The sequence below is a fragment of the Panulirus ornatus genome, chromosome 39 (genome assembly GCF_036320965.1).
Source record: "Panulirus ornatus isolate Po-2019 chromosome 39, ASM3632096v1, whole genome shotgun sequence".
Lineage (NCBI taxonomy): Eukaryota > Metazoa > Arthropoda > Malacostraca > Decapoda > Palinuridae > Panulirus > Panulirus ornatus.
In genome coordinates, this window is record NC_092262.1 from 8,181,572 (window position 1) to 8,201,571 (window position 20,000).

General features: G+C 37.9%; 1 protein-coding gene across 2 annotated transcripts in view; it reads right to left on the bottom strand.

Annotated features, from left to right (window-relative positions):
* The window catches only part of LOC139761098 (tubulin beta-4B chain-like), a 42,773-nt gene that overhangs the window by 18,532 nt on the left and 4,241 nt on the right, over positions 1-20,000 (bottom strand). For both annotated transcript variants that reach the window (XM_071684981.1, XM_071684982.1), the window contains exon 2: positions 2,775-2,883. In XM_071684981.1, coding sequence (XP_071541082.1) covers positions 2,775-2,883 — 109 coding nt within the window. The remainder of the gene's footprint in view (positions 1-2,774; positions 2,884-20,000) is intronic.

Genomic DNA, 20,000 nt, shown 5'->3' on the forward strand with positions numbered 1-20,000 from the left:
GGCAAATGAGAGTTGGGGTGAGAGAGTATCATTAAATTTCAGGGAGAATAAAAAGATGTTTTGGAAGGAGGTAAATAAAGTGCGTAAGACAAGGGAGCAAATGGGAACTTCAGTGAAGGGGGCTAATGGGGAGGTGATAACAAGTAGTGGTGATGTGAGAAGGAGATGGAGTGAGTATTTTGAAGGTTTGTTGAATGTGTTTGATGATAGAGTGGCAGATGTGGGGTGTCTTGGTCGAGGTGGTGTGCAAAGTGAGAGGGTTAGGGAAAATGATTTGGTAAATAGAGAAGAGGTAGTAAAAGCTTTACGGAAGATGAAAGCCGGCAGAGCAGCAGGTTTGGATTGTATTGCAGTGGAATTTATTAAAAAGGGGGGTGACTGTATTGTTGACTGGTTGGTAAGGTTATTTAATGTATGTATGATTCATGGTGAGGTGCCTGAGGATTGGCGGAATGCTTGCATAGTGCCATTGTACAAAGGCAAAGGGGATAAGAGTGAGTGCTCAAATTACAGAGGTATAAGTTTGTTGAGTATTCCTGGTAAATTATATGGGAGGGTATTGATTGAGAGGGTGAAGGCATGTACAGAGCATCAGATTGGGGAAGAGCAGTGTGGTTTCAGAAGTGGTAGAGGATGTGTGGATCAGGTGTTTGCTTTGAAGAATGTATGTGAGAAATACTTAGAAAAGCAAATGGATTTGTATGTAGCATTTATGGATCTGGAGAAGGCATATGATAGAGTTGATAGAGATGCTCTAAGGAAGGTATTAAGAATATATGGTGTGGGAGGAAAGTTGTTAGAAGCAGTGAAAACTTTTTATCGAGGATGTAAGGCATGTGTACGTGTAGGAAGAGAGGAAAGTGATTGGTTCTCAGTGAATGTAGGTTTGCGGCAGGGGTGTGTGATGTCTCCATGGTTGTTTAATTTGTTTATGGATGGGGTTGTTAGGGAGGTGAATGCAAGAGTTTTGGAAAGAGGGGCAAGTATGAAGTCTGTTGGGGATGAGAGAGCTTGGGAAGTGAGTCAGTTGTTGTTCGCTGATGATACAGCGCTGGTGGCTGATTCATGTGAGAAACTGCAGAAGCTGGTGACTGAGTTTGGTAAAGTGTGTGAATGAAGAAAGGTAAGAGTAAATGTGAATAAGAGCAAGGTTATTAGGTACAGTAGGGTTGAGGGTCAAGTCAATTGGGAGGTAAGTTTGAATGGAGAAAAACTGGAGGATGTAAAGTGTTTTAGATATCTGGAAGTGGATCTGGCAGCGGATGGAACCATGGAAGCGGAAGTGAATCATAGGGTGGGGGAGGGGGCGAAAATCCTGGGAGCCTTGAAGAATGTGTGGAAGTCGAGAACATTATCTCGGAAAGCAAAAATGGGTATGTTTGAAGGAATAGTGGTTCCAACAATGTTGTATGGTTGCGAGGCGTTGGCTATGGATAGAGTTGTGCGCAGGAGGGTGGATGTGCTGGAAATGAGATGTTTGAGGACAATGTGTGTTGTGAGGTGGTTTGATCGAGTAAGTAATGTAAGGGTAAGAGAGATGTGTGGAAATAAAAAGAGCGTGGTTGAGAGAGCAGAAGAGGGTGTTTTGAAATGGTTTGGGCACATGGAGAGAATGAGTGAGGAAAAATTGACCAAGAGGATATATGTGTCAGAGGTGGAGGGAACGAGGAGAAGTGGGAGACCAAATTGGAGGTGGAAAGATGGAGTGAAAAAGATTTTCAGTGATCGGGGCCTGAACATGCAGGAGGGTGAAAGTCGTGCAAGGAATAGAGTGAATTGGAACGATGTGGTATACCGGGGTCGACGTGCTGTCAATGGATTGAACCAGGGCATGTGAAGCGTCTGGGGTAAACCATGCAAAGTGTGTGGGGCCTGGATGTGGAAAGGGAGCTGTGGTTTCGGTGCATTATTACATGACAGCTAGAGACTGAGTGTGAACGAATGGGGCCTTTGTTGTCTTTTCCTAGCGCTATCTCGCGCACATGAGGGGGGAGGGGGTTGTTATTCCATGTGTGGCGAGGTGGCGATGGGAACAAATAAAGGCACACAGCATGAATTATGTGCATGTGTATATATGTATATGTCTCTGTGTGTATATATATGTGTACATTGAGATGTATGGGTATGTATATTTGCGTGTGTGGACATGTATGTATATACATGTGTATGTTGGTGGGTTGGGCCATTCTTTCGTCTGTTTCCTTGCGCTACCTCGCTAACGCGGGAGACAGCGATAAAGCAAAATAAAAACAAAATATATATATATATATATATATATATATATATATATATATATATATATATATATATATATATATATCTCAGTATATACCAGTATGATGAAGGTGCGCGTGTATATGCACTTTCTTCGTGTGTGTGTGTGTATATATATATATATATATATATATACACACACACACACGAAGAAAGTGCATATACACGCGCACCTTCATCATACTGGTATATACTGAGATATATATATATATATATATATATATATATATATATATATATATATATATATATATATATATATATATATATATATATAACAAGGTAGCTATATGTTATAATAGTGCAATTACATCACTTTACAACAAGGTTGTTTCTTCCTTGGCCACAGGTGGAGGAAAGCCAATGACGCGGTGCAGCTCGTGGTAGACCATCTTCTTCTTACGAGTGTTTAGTGAACTGTGATGAATATCCTTTTCCTCAGTGGGCAGTGACACGACTTCGCAGTGGATCACAGTGAAGGTGAGGGGGAAGGAACTTACCTGTAGCTTCGTTGTAATAGACATTGATGCGTTCAAGTTGAATTTCATGTTGGCCTTCGTAGATGCCGTTGGGGTTAATGCCATGTTCATCACTGATCACCTCCCAGAACTGGACAATGGGGGGAAAAAAAATAACATTTTCTTATTGATATGATATAACACTACTTTTTTCCTTAGGTACAAAGACATGTGAAACTATCATTGATATATCTTGACCTAGTCAAATTGGTTTCCTTAACCCACCTCCTCAGTAGAAGGACATATTTCACACATCCTGTTTTGCCTCTTCACTACCATTTTCTTCCCTGACATTTTCTTATTATTAAGAGCTAACACTACTTTTTGGCTTAGGTACAAAGGCATGTGAAACTATCATTGATATATCTTGACCTAGTCAAATTGGTTTCCTTAACTCATCTCCTGAGTAGAAGGACATATTTCACACATCCTGTTTTGCCTCTTCACTGCCATTTTCTTCCCTGACATTTTCTTATTAATAAGAGCTAACACTACTTTTTTGCTTAGGTACAAAGACATGTGAAACTATCATTGATATATCTTGACCTAGTCAAATTGGTTTCTTGAACCCACCTCCTCAGTAGGAGGACATATTTCACACATCCTGTTTTGCCTCTTCACTGCCATTTTCTTCCCTGACATTTTCTTATTAATAAGAGCTAACACTACTTTTTTCCTTAGGTACAAAGACATGTGAAACTATCATTGATATATCTTGACCTAGTCAAATTGGTTTCCTTAACTCATCTCCTGAGTAGAAGGACATATTTCACACATCCTTTTTTCCCTCTTAACTACCATTTTCTTCCTTGACATCCCAAAGTTTGAACTCGAGTGTTCAATACAGTCAATGGGGGAAGAAATATTACCTTGCATGATAACAAATACAAAGTCAGCCCATACTATTTTCCCTCATTTATTACTTTTTTCCCCCCTCTCTCTCTCTCCTTCGTGCGTGTTGAAATATATGTCTGTATGTGTGGAAAGGATCACAATTTTGCGCGAGATCAAGATATTCTTATGAGTCCACGGGGAAAATGAAACACGAAAAGTTCCCAAGTGCACTTTCGTGTCATAATCACATCATCAGGGGAGAGACACATGTTTACCAAATGGCGTCCTAGCTTCGTCTCTTCGATGTATATCAACTGACTGTTATATTTCTCTCTTGTGTCTCCCCTGATGATGTGATTATGACACGAAAGTGCACTTGGGAACTTTTCGTGTTTCATTTTCGCCGTGGACTCATAGGAATGTCTGTATGTGTGAAAATATATATATATATACATATATATATATATATATATATATATATATATATATATATATATATATATATATATAGTATGGGGTGTGCTATTCCTGGGTTACGCGTGCTGTGTGATTGTATATTAGTAGTTTTGTGGATTTATATGACTAAACTACCCTGTTTATATAGCCGAGTTAGGTTAGGTGGTAGTTAAATTCCCGTAACTACATGTATTAACCAATCACCACACTGCCATTAAGTCGTAGAAATGTCATATCTTCCACTCCCTAACTCCAGTGGCTCTGCAGGTCGACATGGTGGCCCTGAAAATGTGTGTGTATACTCTCTCATCAGACCTAGGAAGCTATGTAGATATATATATACATATTAGTATATAAATTCTGACGATCGTAGAAGTAATGTGTATGTCCCCTGGCGTCTGTGGTGGAGAGTGGAGGCGACATTACACACTGGGTCCTGACGCGCCAGTATTGAATGTGGCGCGTTATGTCTTGCCGCTTTGTTTTTCTTTTATTTCCAAACATAAAGCAACAAATAAAGCAACAAGTGCTACTTATGTTATTAGGGCACTTTTGTTGGCAGTAAGGGTTTTTTTTTTCTATTGTCTTGATATCAGGAAATCAGCCATCTTACACAATTATATACTTATCAAAACTATTTTTTTTTTTATTAGTAACTTAAAACTAGGGCGATCTGCTTTACTGGGCTATGTTGCTGCTGTACTGGGCTATGTTGCTGCTTTACTGGGCTATATTGCTGCTTTACTGGGCTATGTTGCTGCTTTACTGGGCTATGTTGCTGCTTTACTGGGCTATATTGCTGCTTTACTGGGCTATGTTGCTGCTTTACTGGGCTATGTTGCTGCTTTACTGGGCTATGTTGCTGCTTTACTGGGCTATGTTGCTGCTTTACTGGGCTATGTTGCTGCTTTACTGGGCTATATTGCTGCTTTACTGGGCTATGTTGCTGCTTTACTGGGCTATGTTGCTGCTTTACTGGGCTATGTTGCTGCTTTACTGGGCTATGTTGCTGCTTTACTGGGCTATATTGCTGCTTTACTGGGCTATGTTGCTGCTTTACTGGGCTATATTGCTGCTTTACTGGGCTATATTGCTGCTTTACTGGGCTATGTTGCTGCTTTACTGGGCTATGTTGCTGCTTTACTGGGCTATGTTGCTGCTTTACTGGGCTATATTGCTGCTTTACTGGGCTATGTTGCTGCTTTACTGGGCTATGTTGCTGCTTTACTGGGCTATGTTGCTGCTTTACTGGGCTATGTTGCTGCTTTACTGGGCTATATTGCTGCTTTACTGGGCTATGTTGCTGCTTTACTGGGCTATGTTGCTGCTTTACTGGGCTATGTTGCTGCTTTACTGGCCTATGTTGTTGCTTTACTGGGCTATGTTGCTGCTTTACTGGGCTATGTTGCTGCTTTACTGGGCTATGTTGCTGCTTTACTGGGCTATGTTGCTGCTTTACTGGGCTATGTTGCTGCTTTACTGGGCTATATTGCTGCTTTACTGGGCTATGTTGCTGCTTTACTGGGCTATATTGCTGCTTTACTGGGCTATGTTGCTGCTTTACTGGGCTATATTGCTGCTTTACTGGGCTATATTGCTGCTTTACTGGGCTATGTTGCTGCTTTATTGGGCTATATTGCTGCTTTACTGGGCTATGTTGCTGCTTTACTGGGCTATGTTGCTGCTTTATTGGGCTATATTGCTGCTTTACTGGGCTATGTTGCTGCTTTACTGGCCTATGTTGTTGCTTTATTGGGCTATGTTGCCATTATTGCTAGTAATGAACCAGTAGTCCAGCTATAGGACCATGTGGCTCGCTGGAGTAGGTTAGGTAGAAATGAATAATGGATAATAACCTTTACCAGCTGCTCCCACCACCTCCACCTACCTCCACTGTGGAAGGGATGTCTAGTGGTGGAGATTCCACTGTAAGTGGACGTCAGAGTATATCACATATCACATATTTGAATACAAATACATTCAAGTTTAGGTCCGACATTGATATGGTATATTTTGAATACAGATGCATTCAAGTGGACGTCATATCACATATTTGATATGATATATATTGAATACAAAGACATATCACATATTTGGTATGATATACTTTGAATACAGATGCATTCAGGTGGACGTCATATCACATATTTGATATATTTTGAATACAAATACATTCAAGTGGACGTCATATCACATATTTGATATATTTTGAATACAAATGCATTCAAGTGGACGTCATATCACATATTTGATATATTTTGAATACAAATGCATTCAAGTGGACGTCATATCACATATTTGATATGATATATATTGAAATGCAAATGCATGACCATCAAAAAATTTGGGTGTCATGGAAGTTCCACAGGAGCTAGATGGTAAAAAAAAAAAAAGAAAAAAAACATTAGAAATTTAACATTACATAGTTATCTCTATGAATTTAAGTCCTTTTATTCACATTCTTTAATTTTTTCCCCAGTTTATTGATGAAGTCGAAATACAGAATGGGTTAAGGTATTAGACATTGCACGAAGGGAAACAAAAAAATGGCGTTTCTAACCAAAGTTTCATTGAAAAACTGGGTTTTTTTTTTGGTTTTTGTGTTATGTCAGCCAAGGAAGCCATTATTCTGAGGTTGTAAATTGAGCCCATCAAAGCTAATCAATTTACAGCCTTCAGGTATTACAGTTTGGCTGTAAATTACTTACAGACAAGCGCACAAACTCTTGAAAAAAAAAAAGAGAGTTAATTACCTTTTATAGATTGACTGAAATTGAACGCCATGTCTGAAATGAGGATAATTTTTTTATTTGTTATTACCTCTTTTATAGCTGTTAAAAAGCCCCCCCAAAAGCCCCCATGAGTAGACACACCTTACTGCTTTTATGGAGAATAAAATGAAAATTTTTATTTGTTATTACGTATTTTATAGCTGTTAAAACAGGGAAAAAAGCTCCTTGCTTTTATGGAGAATAAAATGAAAATTTTATTTCTTATTACGTCTTTTATAGCTGTTAAAAGAGGGAAAATAGCTCCTTGCTTTTATGGAGAATAAAATGAAAATTTTTATTTGTTATTACGTATTTTATAGCTGTTAAAACAGGGAAAATAGCTCCTTGCTTTTATGGAGAATAAAATGAAAATTTTTATTTGTTATTACGTATTTTATAGCTGTTAAAACAGGGAAAAAAGCTCCTTGCTTTTATGGAGAATAAAATGAAAATTTTTATTTGTTATCACGTATTTTATAGCTGTTAAAACAGGGAAAAAAGCTCCTTGCTTTTATGGAGAATAAAATGAAAATTTTTATTTGTTATTACGTATTTCATAGCTGTTAAAACAGGGAAAAAAGCTCCTTGCTTTTATGGAGAATAAAATGAAAATTTTTATTTCTTATTACGTCTTTTATAGCTGTTAAAAGAGGGAAAATAGCTCCTTGCTTTTATGGAGAATAAAATGAAAATTTTTATTTGTTATTACGTATTTTATAGCTGTTAAAACAGGGAAAAAAGCTCCTTGCTTTTATGGAGAATAAAATGAAAATTTTTATTTGTTATTACGTCTTTTATAGCTGTTAAAAGAGGGAAAAAAAGCTCCTTGCTTTTATGGAGAATAAAATGAAAATTTTTATTTGTTATTACGTATTTTATAGCTGTTAAAACAGGGAAAAAAGCTCCTTGCTTTTATGGAGAATAAAATGAAAATTTTATTTCTTATTACGTCTTTTATAGCTGTTAAAACAGGGAAAAAAGCTCCTTGCTTTTATGGAGAATAAAATGAAAATTTTTATTTGTTATTACGTATTTCATAGCTGTTAAAACAGGGAAAAAAGCTCCTTGCTTTATGGAGAATAAAAGGAAAATTTTTATTTGTTATCACGTATTTTATAGCTGTTAAAACAGGGAAAAAAGCTCCTTGCTTTTATGGAGAATAAAATGAAAATTTTTATTTGTTATCACGTATTTTATAGCTGTTAAAACAGGGAAAAAAGCTCCTTGCTTTTATGGAGAATAAAATGAAAATTTTTATTTCTTATCACGTCTTTTATAGCTGTTAAAACAGGGGAAAAAAAAAGGCCCCCATGAGTAGACATACTGCTTTTATGGAGAATAGAATGGAAATCTGCTGGCATTGCCAAAGTCCACGGTAACGAAGAAGGTAAAAAAGAAAAAGAGAAATGTAGTTGAGACTGAGGTCATGGCTGTGTTGTGGCAACGCCCGGGTTCGATCCCGTTGCTAGGCTGGGCCCAGGGGCTGGGCCAGGGCTAAGGGCCTGGGGGGCTAGGGCCCGCTCACCTGCCTACCTGTGGAGGTCTCATGGTGCTTAAGACTTCGCTTTCGCTTCCTGATGGCTCACTTCGTCAGGATGAAGACGCCCCCCCTCTCTGTGCCAGGGGTGAAGACCACCCCCTGGATAGAGAAGCCTTTGAGGTCTTTGGTGGTTTGTCTGCAACCGTGGTAGTGTATATGGTACGAACGGACCACTTCTGTAGGTGGGGACCGAGGCCAGAAAGAAGGCAGGTCGCTAAGGACGTGGGAACGACGGGGGAGCGCTGTCGAACTCACAAAGGGCGCGCCCTCGAAGCCGAAGGGGCCTTCTAGAAGCGGTCACACACACACACACACACACACACACACAGTGGGGGGGAAGGAGGGCGTCGTGTCCGCTCCCTGGAACAGCCAATAAACATATACAAATATTCACTCGGATGTCTTCCTAAAATGTATTCTGGATTTTCTTTTAAAGTGGTCTTCCTAAAATGTATTCTGGATTTTCTTTTAAAGTTGTCTTCCTAAAATGTATTCTGGATTTTCTTTTAAAGTTGTCTTCCTAAAATGTATTCTGGATTTTCTTTTAAAGTTGTCTTCCTAAAATGTATTCTGGATTTTCTTTTAAAGTTGTCTTCCTAAAATGTATTCTGGATTTTCTTTTAAAGTGGTCTTCCTAAAATGTATTCTGGATTTTCTTTTAAAGTGGTCTTCCTAAAATGTATTCTGGATTTTCTTTTAAAGTTGTCTTCCTAAAATGTATTCTGGATTTTCTTTTAAAGTTGTCTTCCTAAAATGTATTCTGGATTTTCTTTTAAAGTTGTCTTCCTAAAATGTATTGTGGATTTTCTTTTAAAGTTGTCTTCCTAAAATGTATTTTGGATTTTCTTTTAAAGTTGTCTTCCTATTCTGGATTTTCTTTTAAAGTTGTCTTCCTAAAATGTATTCTGGATTTTCTTTTAAAGTTGTCTTCCTAAAATGTATTCTGGATTTTCTTTTAAAGTTGTCTTCCTAAAATGTATTCTGGATTTTCTTTTAAAGTTGTCTTCCTAAAATGTATTCTGGATTTTCTTTTAAAGTTGTCTTCCTAAAATGTATTCTGGATTTTCTTTTAAAGTTGTCTTCCTAAAATGTATTCTGGATTTTCTTTTAAAGTTGTCTTCCTAAAATGTATTCTGGATTTTCTTTTAAAGTTGTCTTCCTAAAATGTATTCTGGATTTTCTTTTAAAGTTGTCTTCCTAAAATGTATTCTGGATTTTCTTTTAAAGTGGTCTTCCTAAAATGTATTTTGGATTTTCTTTTAAAGTTGTCTTCCTATTCTGGATTTTCTTTTAAAGTTGTCTTCCTAAAATGTATTCTGGATTTTCTTTTAAAGTTGTCTTCCTAAAATGTATTTTGGATTTTCTTTTAAAGTTGTCTTCCTATTCTGGATTTTCTTTTAAAGTTGTCTTCCTAAAATGTATTCTGGATTTTCTTTTAAAGTGGTCTTCCTAAAATGTACTCTGGATTTTCTTTTAAAGTTGACAAAGCAAAATAATATACATAAAAAAAAAGAAAATGTTTAAGTGGCAGTTAAAGGTGACACATAATACACCAGTTACAACAGAGACTTGACACTTGAAAACAGTGGCATTGTTGAACTATGAGGTAACAGGCACCATTCGAGCAACGGTGATAACAGAGGCCAGTTAACAGAACAAGGAAGGAACGAGGGGAAGGTAATATTACTTCAGTTCGGGGTTAGGTCCCTCATTATTGACGAGCATACCGTGATGGGGTGATGGGAGGGAAGGGGGAATGGTGGGGGAAGGGGCCTGTGTTGGAGTGGTGGGCTGGGGTTGATGGGGGAAGGAAGGGAAGGGGAGGAGGGGCCTGTGTTGGAGTGGTGGGCTGGGGTTGATGGGGGAAGGGAGGGAAGGGGAGGAGGGGCCTGTGTTGGAGTGGTGGGCTGGGGTTGATGGGGGAAGGAAGGGAAGGGGAGGAGGGGGCTGTGTTGGAGTGGTGGGCTGGGGTTGATGGGGGAAGGGAGGGAAGGGGAGGAGGGGCCTGTGTTGGAGTGGTGGGCTGGGGTTGATGGGGGAAGGAAGGGAAGGGGAGGAGGGGGCTGTGTTGGAGTGGTGGGCTGGGGTTGATGGAGGAAGGAAGGGAAGGGGCTGTGTTGGGGTTGGTGGTGGGCTGGAGTAAATGGATGTTGGGGGAGGGAGTGGTTGACGAGTTAATGGGGTCGTTAGAGGCGATGGTGAAGGGGTAAACAGCACGTGAAGGGTATTAGAACGAGCTATGGGTCAATAAAGATAGAATGTTCTCTATGTCAATATAGAAAGTACAGGGACCAGTGGTGGGTCTCTGAGTGTAGGGGCGAAGATCGTGTGTCTAGGTATGTGTACTTAACCCATGCATGCAGGGGTCATTAACATATCTGAGTGTAGGGGCGAAGATCGTGTGTCTAGGTATGTGTACTTAACCCATGCATGCAGTGGTCATTAACATATCTGAGTGTAAGGGCGAAGATCGTGTGTCTAGGTATGTGTACTTGACCCATGCATGCAGGGGTCATTAACACTAGACTCTGTAGCATATATATATATATATATATATATATATATATATATATATATATATATATATATATTATCCCTGGGGATAGGGGAGAAAGAATACTTCCCACGTATTCCCTGCGTGTCGTAGAAGGCGACTAAAAGGGGAGGGAGCGGGAGGCTGGAAATCCTCCCCTCTCTTTTTTTTTTTTAATTTTCCAAAAGAAGGAACAGAGAAGGAGGCCAGGTGAGGATATTCCCTCAAAGGCCCAGTCCTCTGTTCTTAGCACTACCTCGCTAACGCGGGAAATGGCGAATAGTTTGCAAAAGTTTGCATATAATGAAACACGAAAAGTTCCCATGTGCACGTTCGTGTAATAATCACATCATAGGAATATCATGATCACGCGCAAAATTGTGATCCTTTCCAATATATATATATATATATATATATATATATATATATATATATATATATATATATATATATATATATATATATATATATATTTATTATTTTGCTCTGTCGCTGTCTCCCGCGTTAGCGAGGTAGCGCAAGGAAACAGACGAAAGAATGGCCCAACCCACCCACCTACACATGTATATACATACACGTCCACACACGCAAATATACATACCTATACATCTCAAAGTATACATATATATACACACACACAGACATACAAATATATACACATGTACATAATTCATACTGTCTGCCTTTATTATATATATATATATATATATATATATATATATATATATATATATATATATATATATATATATATATATATATATATATAATCCTACGAGTCCACAGGGCAATGAAATACGATAAGTTCCCAAGTGCACTTTCGTGTAGTAATCACATCATCAGTACGCATAACTCAAATGCTCAAATAACGAAAAAAGAGAAGAAATAAGAAAAACTAAAAATAAATGATATATCCCATTTTTTTTTTTTTTTTTCCAAAGGAAGGAACAGAGAAGGGGGCCAGGTGAGGATATTCCCTCAAAGGCCCAGTCCTCTGTTCTTAACGCTACCTCGCTAATGCGGGAAATGGCGAATAGTATGAATGAAAAATGAAATGAAATGAATATCCTATTATCATTCCATGATTAATAATCATGGAAGTCCTACATACACAAAGTCGCTCTCGGAAATATAATATTTTTGTCTACCAACTGTTCCCTTAACCGAATTATGTGTACGATGTATTAACCATACTCTCCATGTATCAGATCTGGCAACATTCAACCGATCTTAATAGCTTTCGCTAATTCGTTTTGTTGCAAACATTAGAAAAAGACATGTTTATCATCCTTTTCTACATTGATCATCCTGTATTCATGTAAGTCCAAAGTGAGTTCGCTCATTACTGCTGCAGGAGAATAATTACTTGTTCTACTCAAACGAGCAGTATGCTATGCAAGACTATATCACGCCATGGATAGGCCAAGAATACGAAGAGTCACTTTGGCAAAGAGAACCATGATTTTAATTGATGGAGTCCAGAGGTTGCGTGCAAAGCTCCGCCACCATGTCTTTGGACATCTGTCATTGGATGATGTACCTCACGTTTTTTTTTTTTTATCTCATCAAGAACTATTCTTTTTGGTTTGACTCTGAAATTAAGATTAACATTGTTAAGAATGTCAAACCTTTCCTTTCTCTTTTACTTTTCCCTCCCGAAACCCAAGGACACGATTCCTACCCTTTGAGTCATATGGTCTTAGAATTATTTGAACTTATTAAGACTGTATTTATTTCTCCTTTTGGTACTCTAACATACAGTTAACGGCTATTATGACACTGGCTGTCCATAGACTCAAAGTCAAAATAACCAACCACTCAATAAGCCTTGTTGACAGACTTGAATGACTTGAAGAATATGGCGAGAAATAGTGATAGATGAAGTGGCTTGATAGATCAGAAGTGGGCTTTCGTATTGAACCAGAGAGAAACAGAAATCCAACATTCCGTATAGAAAATAAATGGCCTTACAGAATGGAAAATGGAAAAAAAGAAAAGAGAAAATGATTAATTCCATGAAGAGAAGGTATGACCTGTTCATTATATCATGATAACCACAATTATTAAGTGTTTTGACCAATATTGAAGTCTCTGTTTAAATGAATATCTTCGACCCAATTCGTCTGCGGAGACGTTTTGGACCTGTCTACAATAGCAAGGTCAGGTTTGACCTGTCTGCAATAGCAAAGGTCAGGTTTGACCTGTTTATAATAGCAAGGTCAGGTTTGACCTGTCTGCAATAGCAAAGGTCAGGTTTGACCTGTTTATAATAGCAAGGTCAGGTTTGACCTGTCTACAATAGCAAGGTCAGGTTTGACCTGTCTGCAATAGCAAGGTCAGGTTTGACCTGTTTACAATAGCAAGGTCAGGTTTGACCTGTTTACAATAGCAAGGTCAGGTTTGACCTGTCTATAGTAGCAAGGTCAGGTTTGACCTGTCTACAATAGCAAGGTCAGGTTTGACCTGTCTGCAATAGCAAGGTCAGGTTTGACCTGTTTACAATAGCAAGGTCAGGTTTGACCTGTCTACAATAGCAAGGTCAGGTTTGACCTGTCTACAATAGCAAGGTCAGGTTTGACCTGTCTACAATAGCAAGGTCAGGTTTGACCTGTCTACAATAGCAAGGTCAGGTTTGACCTGTCTGCAAAAGCAAAAAAAAGAAGAAGAAGAAAAAATAGTTGACTCATTTCTTCCCCCCTTGACTCAGCAGCCTAGCAATTTTGCTTGGCAATGTTTCAAAGCCATTCCCAGCAACTGGTGTGGCGTGCAGACATGCTGGCGTCGTCCCACCAGTTGATTACAGTTCCGTAAGTCCGTCTTTGTTGATATGTGGCAATAAAGGCTTTATTGATAGATACGTGAGTTGAGCATTAATAAAAATGCACAGGAAAAGTAAAGAGTGAGAACTCTGTTTTCGTAAAGTAAATTTTGATTACATACTTGAATTCCACACGCAAACATACATTCATATATATATATATATATATATATATATATATATATATATATATATATATATATATATATATATATATATATGAGTCCACGGGGAAAATGAAACACGAAAAGTTCCCAAGTGCACTTTCATGTAATAATCACATCATCATGGGAGACACAAGAGAGAAATATAACAGTCAGTTGATAAACATCGAAGAGACGAAGCTAGGTCCTAGCTTCGTCTCTTCGATGTATATCAACTGACTGTTATATTTCTCTCTTGTGTCTCTCCCCTGATGATGTGATTATGACACGAAAGTGCACTTGGGACCTTATCGTGTTTCATTTTCCCCGTGGACTCATAGGAATATGTTGATCACGCGCAAAATTGTGATCCTTTTCTCTCTCTCTCTCTCTCTCTCTCTCTCTCTCTCTATATATATATATATATATATATATATATATATATATATATATATATATATATATATATATATATACACACCATAACCACACCCGAAACGTCTCGCTAAGGGATGTTCTAGGAAGGTATACACTTGTGGTCAATACCCACCTACACCCCGCTGCCAGGCGCTGGATTATATTCATGTCTTCATGTACAATACTTTTTTTTTTTCCTTTTTTTTTTGGAGTTCCTACGTCATATCGAAGAAATTAGCCAAATATTTTCGACAATTCTCTCTTTGGCTCTATGGAAAGTAGCAGATGCTTATATTTGCCACAATAATGACTTGATTATTAACTGAAAGTGAAGCTTGCGGTGGAACTTACTTTGGAAAACATACAAACAAAAGGCTTCAGTGATTTTTGCACATCACCTTGAAAACCGACTCATGTTTTTAAATGTAATTTAGCTCCCTGTTTTACACACACACACACACACACACACATCTGTCGCCAAAACCCCACCTTTTGAAAGCAATAGACACACTATCTATTGCCCCCCCAAAAAAAATTGTCCAACGTACCTATTTGTTCTGGTAATTCAACAAATACAATACCATAAAAAATATGTGGTACTGAGGTAATCAAGTATTGTAAACAACTGTGAGAATTGAACTAAACTTTTGGAGGTATCGGTTCGATTCTTCAGCACGACCCATCTTAGGTTATGATAACCTAACCATAATTTGCTACCCCAGGGGTCGTACACAGTTTGCCACCCCAAGGGTTGTACATTCTTCGCTCGTTCGTGCTTAGGAGTCAGGGAGGAATGTGATGAAAAATGGAGAAGGTATGTGGATATGACTCACGTACAAAGTAACGTATTGCATAAACCGTGTTATGAAAGACATATCAGGTTTACTTACACAAAATATATATATAAACATATTTAGATTCGTTGTTTCTGAGCCATATATATATATATGAATACAGGTGTTTAATTAACGTACTGAACGACTGTTAAGTTAGCTAAATGATACACAATGGAAAACAATTTTGCCCAGCCAAACCTATCATAATGATATTTGTAGAAGGAAATTATAAACGAAGGCTGTTTAAGACGTCCAAATCATCGTAAATCCAAAGTCTGATACGTTGCGTTGATAGAGACTCTATCATTCGCTCTACGATCATTGTATCGATACGTCATAGAGCGCGCTGCTCTGACCCAGGCCTGACAACACACTGTCATGCATTTGCCATCGACCAATGACGTGGCAGCACTCGGCAGCCATGGGGCGTTGGCGGCACACTGCGCATGCGTCGACAACCGCACTTTACCGTAGTGTTATTCACAATAGTCATAGGATATATATATATATATATATATATATATATATATATATATATATATATATATATATATATATATATATATATATATATATACACCAAATGGCGTCCTAGCTTCGTCTCTTCGATGTATATCAACTGACTTATATTTCTGTCTTGTGTCTCCCCTGATGATGTGATAATTACACGAAAGTGCACTTGGGAACTTATCGTGTTTCATTTTATATATATATATATATTATATAATCTATTCATTGATTATACTTGATCGCCGTTTCCCACGTCAGCAAGGTGGCACCAGGGAAAAGACGAAAATTAATCTTTCAACACTTGGAAGTGTTAAAAAGATTGTTCGACTGCTGGTTCTAACTAGAGTGTTGGCGGCTTAACGACCCTGACAGTCGTTAAAGTTTAAAGTCCAACCACCTTACCATATGTCAGACCCTGAGTACGACGGTACGACCTTTGAGTATGTTGGCTTGACCTTTGACCTGGCTGTTGAAGGTCAGGGTCAGAAACCAGGTCATCATACTCAAGGGTCGTACCACTGGGCTTAACGGGTAAATTGGCCTGTTTACCCTACCTGTAACCTTAAGACTGTGAGCCAAATACATGGGTCATGGAATGAAGGTAATTATAGGAACGGATGGTAGTTAAAAGGGAGTTAATTGTCTTGTTTGGACTATGAAGGAAGAGGTGATGATGAACCATTAACCAGCCAGCGTGAGCGAGGTATGTGACTCTCTCTCTGTGGGGAGAGAGAGAGAGAGAGAGAGAGAGAGAGAGAGAGAGAGAGAGAGAGAGAGAGAGAGAGAGAGGGGATATATTACCCACGTTTTCTTCAGCGTGTCCTAGAAGGCGACGAAGTGGGGTGGGAGCGAGGGAAGGGCTCGCCTCCTCCTGTATTATTACTTTCCAAAGGAAGCAGCCGAGCGAAAACTTTTCCTCTAGGTTATATATATATATATATATATATATATATATATATATATATATATATATATATATATATATATATATATATATATATATATATGAGTCCACGGGGAAATGAAGCATGATTAATTCCCAAGTGCACATTCGTGTGATAATCACATCATCGGGAGACACACACAGACATCTACCTGCACAAGTGCTGTGCACATAGAAGCGGTCCAGAATTGCAGAGAAAGAGACCATAGATAGTTTATATCAGACGTCCATATTCGACATCAGGGGCCGTGTGCTGAAAAATTCTTAGATTTCTGCTTAATTTTTATGCTTAGCTGAGCAAGTGACTTAAGTGCCACACAGAAAAGGACTAAGCACGATGCTAAGCAAAACTTAAGCATAAGATTTAAGAAGTCTGAAATGCAGTTTGGGTCAAAATATTTGTCGTCTGCTAAGCAAATACGTAAGCGTAGGGCAGCTTTCAGAAACATGCTTAGCAAAATTCTTAAAGTTAAGTAAAAATTTTGGGGTTAAGCATACTGAAGCATTCTAAGAAGTTTTCTTAGAAAAATGCCTCCCCAGCCAGGCCCAGATGTGGCGCTGTGTTCGAGTCTGACCCTCAAACCAAAAAAGTTAGATCAGACAGTGGACGAATTTCGTTATAAATTGGGTTATATGAATGTTTGGTGTCTCGAAGCTCATTGGTCGATCAACGGCCAGGGTCATTAAGGCCGGTGAAGGGTAGTTTGTAATCACTATCCACCTCATCATGAACAGCCAATTTGATATCAAAACCTGGTATCAATTGCTTCGTTAATGTTGTTTAGAGAAATTTAATGGATTGGAGTTTGACGATCACTGGCCTATAGGAGGAAAAATTATCACTTAAGTAAATTATTACCCAGGTAAAATTATTACCCATTTCTATGGGGTATGATTACCCATTTCTAAGGGATATGATTACCCATTTCTATGGGATATGATTACCCATTTCTAAGGGATATGATTACCCATTTCTAAGGGATATGATTACCCATTTCTAAGGGATATGATTACCCATTTCTATGGGATATGATTACCCATTTCTAAGGGATATGATTACCCATTTCTAAGGGATATGATTACCCATTTCTAAGGGATATGATTACCCATTTCTAAGGGATATGATTACCCATTTCTAAGGGATATGATTACCCATTTCTAAGGATATGATTACCCATTTCTATGGGATATGATTACCCATTTCTATGGATATGATTACCCATTTCTATGGGATATGATTACCCATTTCTAAGGGATATGATTACCCATTTCTAAGGGATATGATTACCCATTTCTAAGGGATATGATTACCCATTTCTATGGGATATGATTACCCATTTCTAAGGGATATGATTACCCATTTCTAAGGGATATGATTACCCATTTCTAAGGGATATGATTACCCATTTCTAAGGGATATGATTACCCATTTCTATGGGATATGATTACCCATTTCTATGGGATATGATTACCCATTTCTATGGGATATGATTACCCATTTCTATGGGATATGATTACCCATTTCTAAGGGATATGATTACCCATTTCTATGGGATATGATTACCCATTTCTAAGGGATATGATTACCCATTTCTAAGGGATATGATTACCCATTTCTAAGGGATATGATTACCCATTTCTAAGGGATATGATTACCCATTTCTATGGGATATGATTACCCATTTCTAAGGGATATGATTACCCATTTCTAAGGGATATGATTACCCATTTCTATGGGATATGATTACCCATTTCTAAGGGATATGATTACCCATTTCTAAGGGATATGATTACCCATTTCTAAGGGATATGATTACCCATTTCTATGGGATATGATTACCCATTTCTATGGGATATGATTACCCATTTCTATGGGATATGATTACCCATTTCTAAGGGATATGATTACCCATTTCTAAGGGATATGATTACCCATTTCTAAGGGATATGATTACCCATTTCTATGGGATATGATTACCCATTTCTATGGGATATGATTACCCATTTCTATGGGATATGATTACCCATTTCTATGGGATATGATTACCCATTTCTATGGGATATGATTACCCATTTCTAAGGGATATGATTACCCATTTCTAAGGGATATGATTACCCATTTCTAAGGGATATGATTACCCATTTCTAAGGGATATGATTACCCATTTCTATGGGATATGATTACCCATTTCTAAGGGATATGATTACCCATTTCTAAGGGATATGATTACCCATTTCTAAGGGATATGATTACCCATTTCTATGGGATATGATTACCCATTTCTATGGGATATGATTACCCATTTCTATGGGATATGATTACCCATTTCTATGGGATATGATTACCCATTTCTATGGGATATGATTACCCATTTCTCTATGGGATATGATTACCCATTTCTAAGGGATATGATTACCCATTTCTAAGGGATATGATTACCCATTTCTAAGGGATATGATTACCCATTTCTAAGGGATATGATTACCCATTTCTAAGGGATATGATTACCCATTTCTAAGGGATATGATTACCCATTTCTAAGGGATATGATTACCCATTTCTATGGGATATGATTACCCATTTCTAAGGGATATGATTACCCATTTCTAAGGGATATGATTACCCATTTCTAAGGGATATGATTACCCATTTCTAAGGGATATGATTACCCATTTCTATGGGATATGATTACCCATTTCTAAGGGATATGATTACCCATTTCTAAGGGATATGATTACCCATTTCTATGGGATATGATTACCCATTTCTAAGGGATATGATTACCCATTTCTAAGGGATATGATTACCCATTTCTAAGGGATATGATTACCCATTTCTAAGGGATATGATTACCCATTTCTAAGGGATATGATTACCCATTTCTAAGGGATATGATTACCCATTTCTAAGGGATATGATTACCCATTTCTAAGGGATATGATTACCCATTTCTATGGGATATGATTACCCATTTCTAAGGGATATGATTACCCATTTCTATGGGATATGATTACCCATTTCTAAGGGATATGATTACCCATTTCTAAGGGATATGATTACCCATTTCTAAGGGATATGATTACCCATTTCTATGGGATATGATTACCCATTTCTAAGGGATATGATTACCCATTTCTATGGGATATGATTACCCATTTCTATGGGATATGATTACCCATTTCTAAGGGATATGATTACCCATTTCTATGGGATATGATTACCCATTTCTAAGGGATATGATTACCCATTTCTAAGGGATATGATTACCCATTTCTAAGGGATATGATTACCCATTTCTAAGGGATATGATTACCCATTTCTATGGGATATGATTACCCATTTCTAAGGGATATGATTACCCATTTCTAAGGGATATGATTACCCATTTCTATGGGATATGATTACC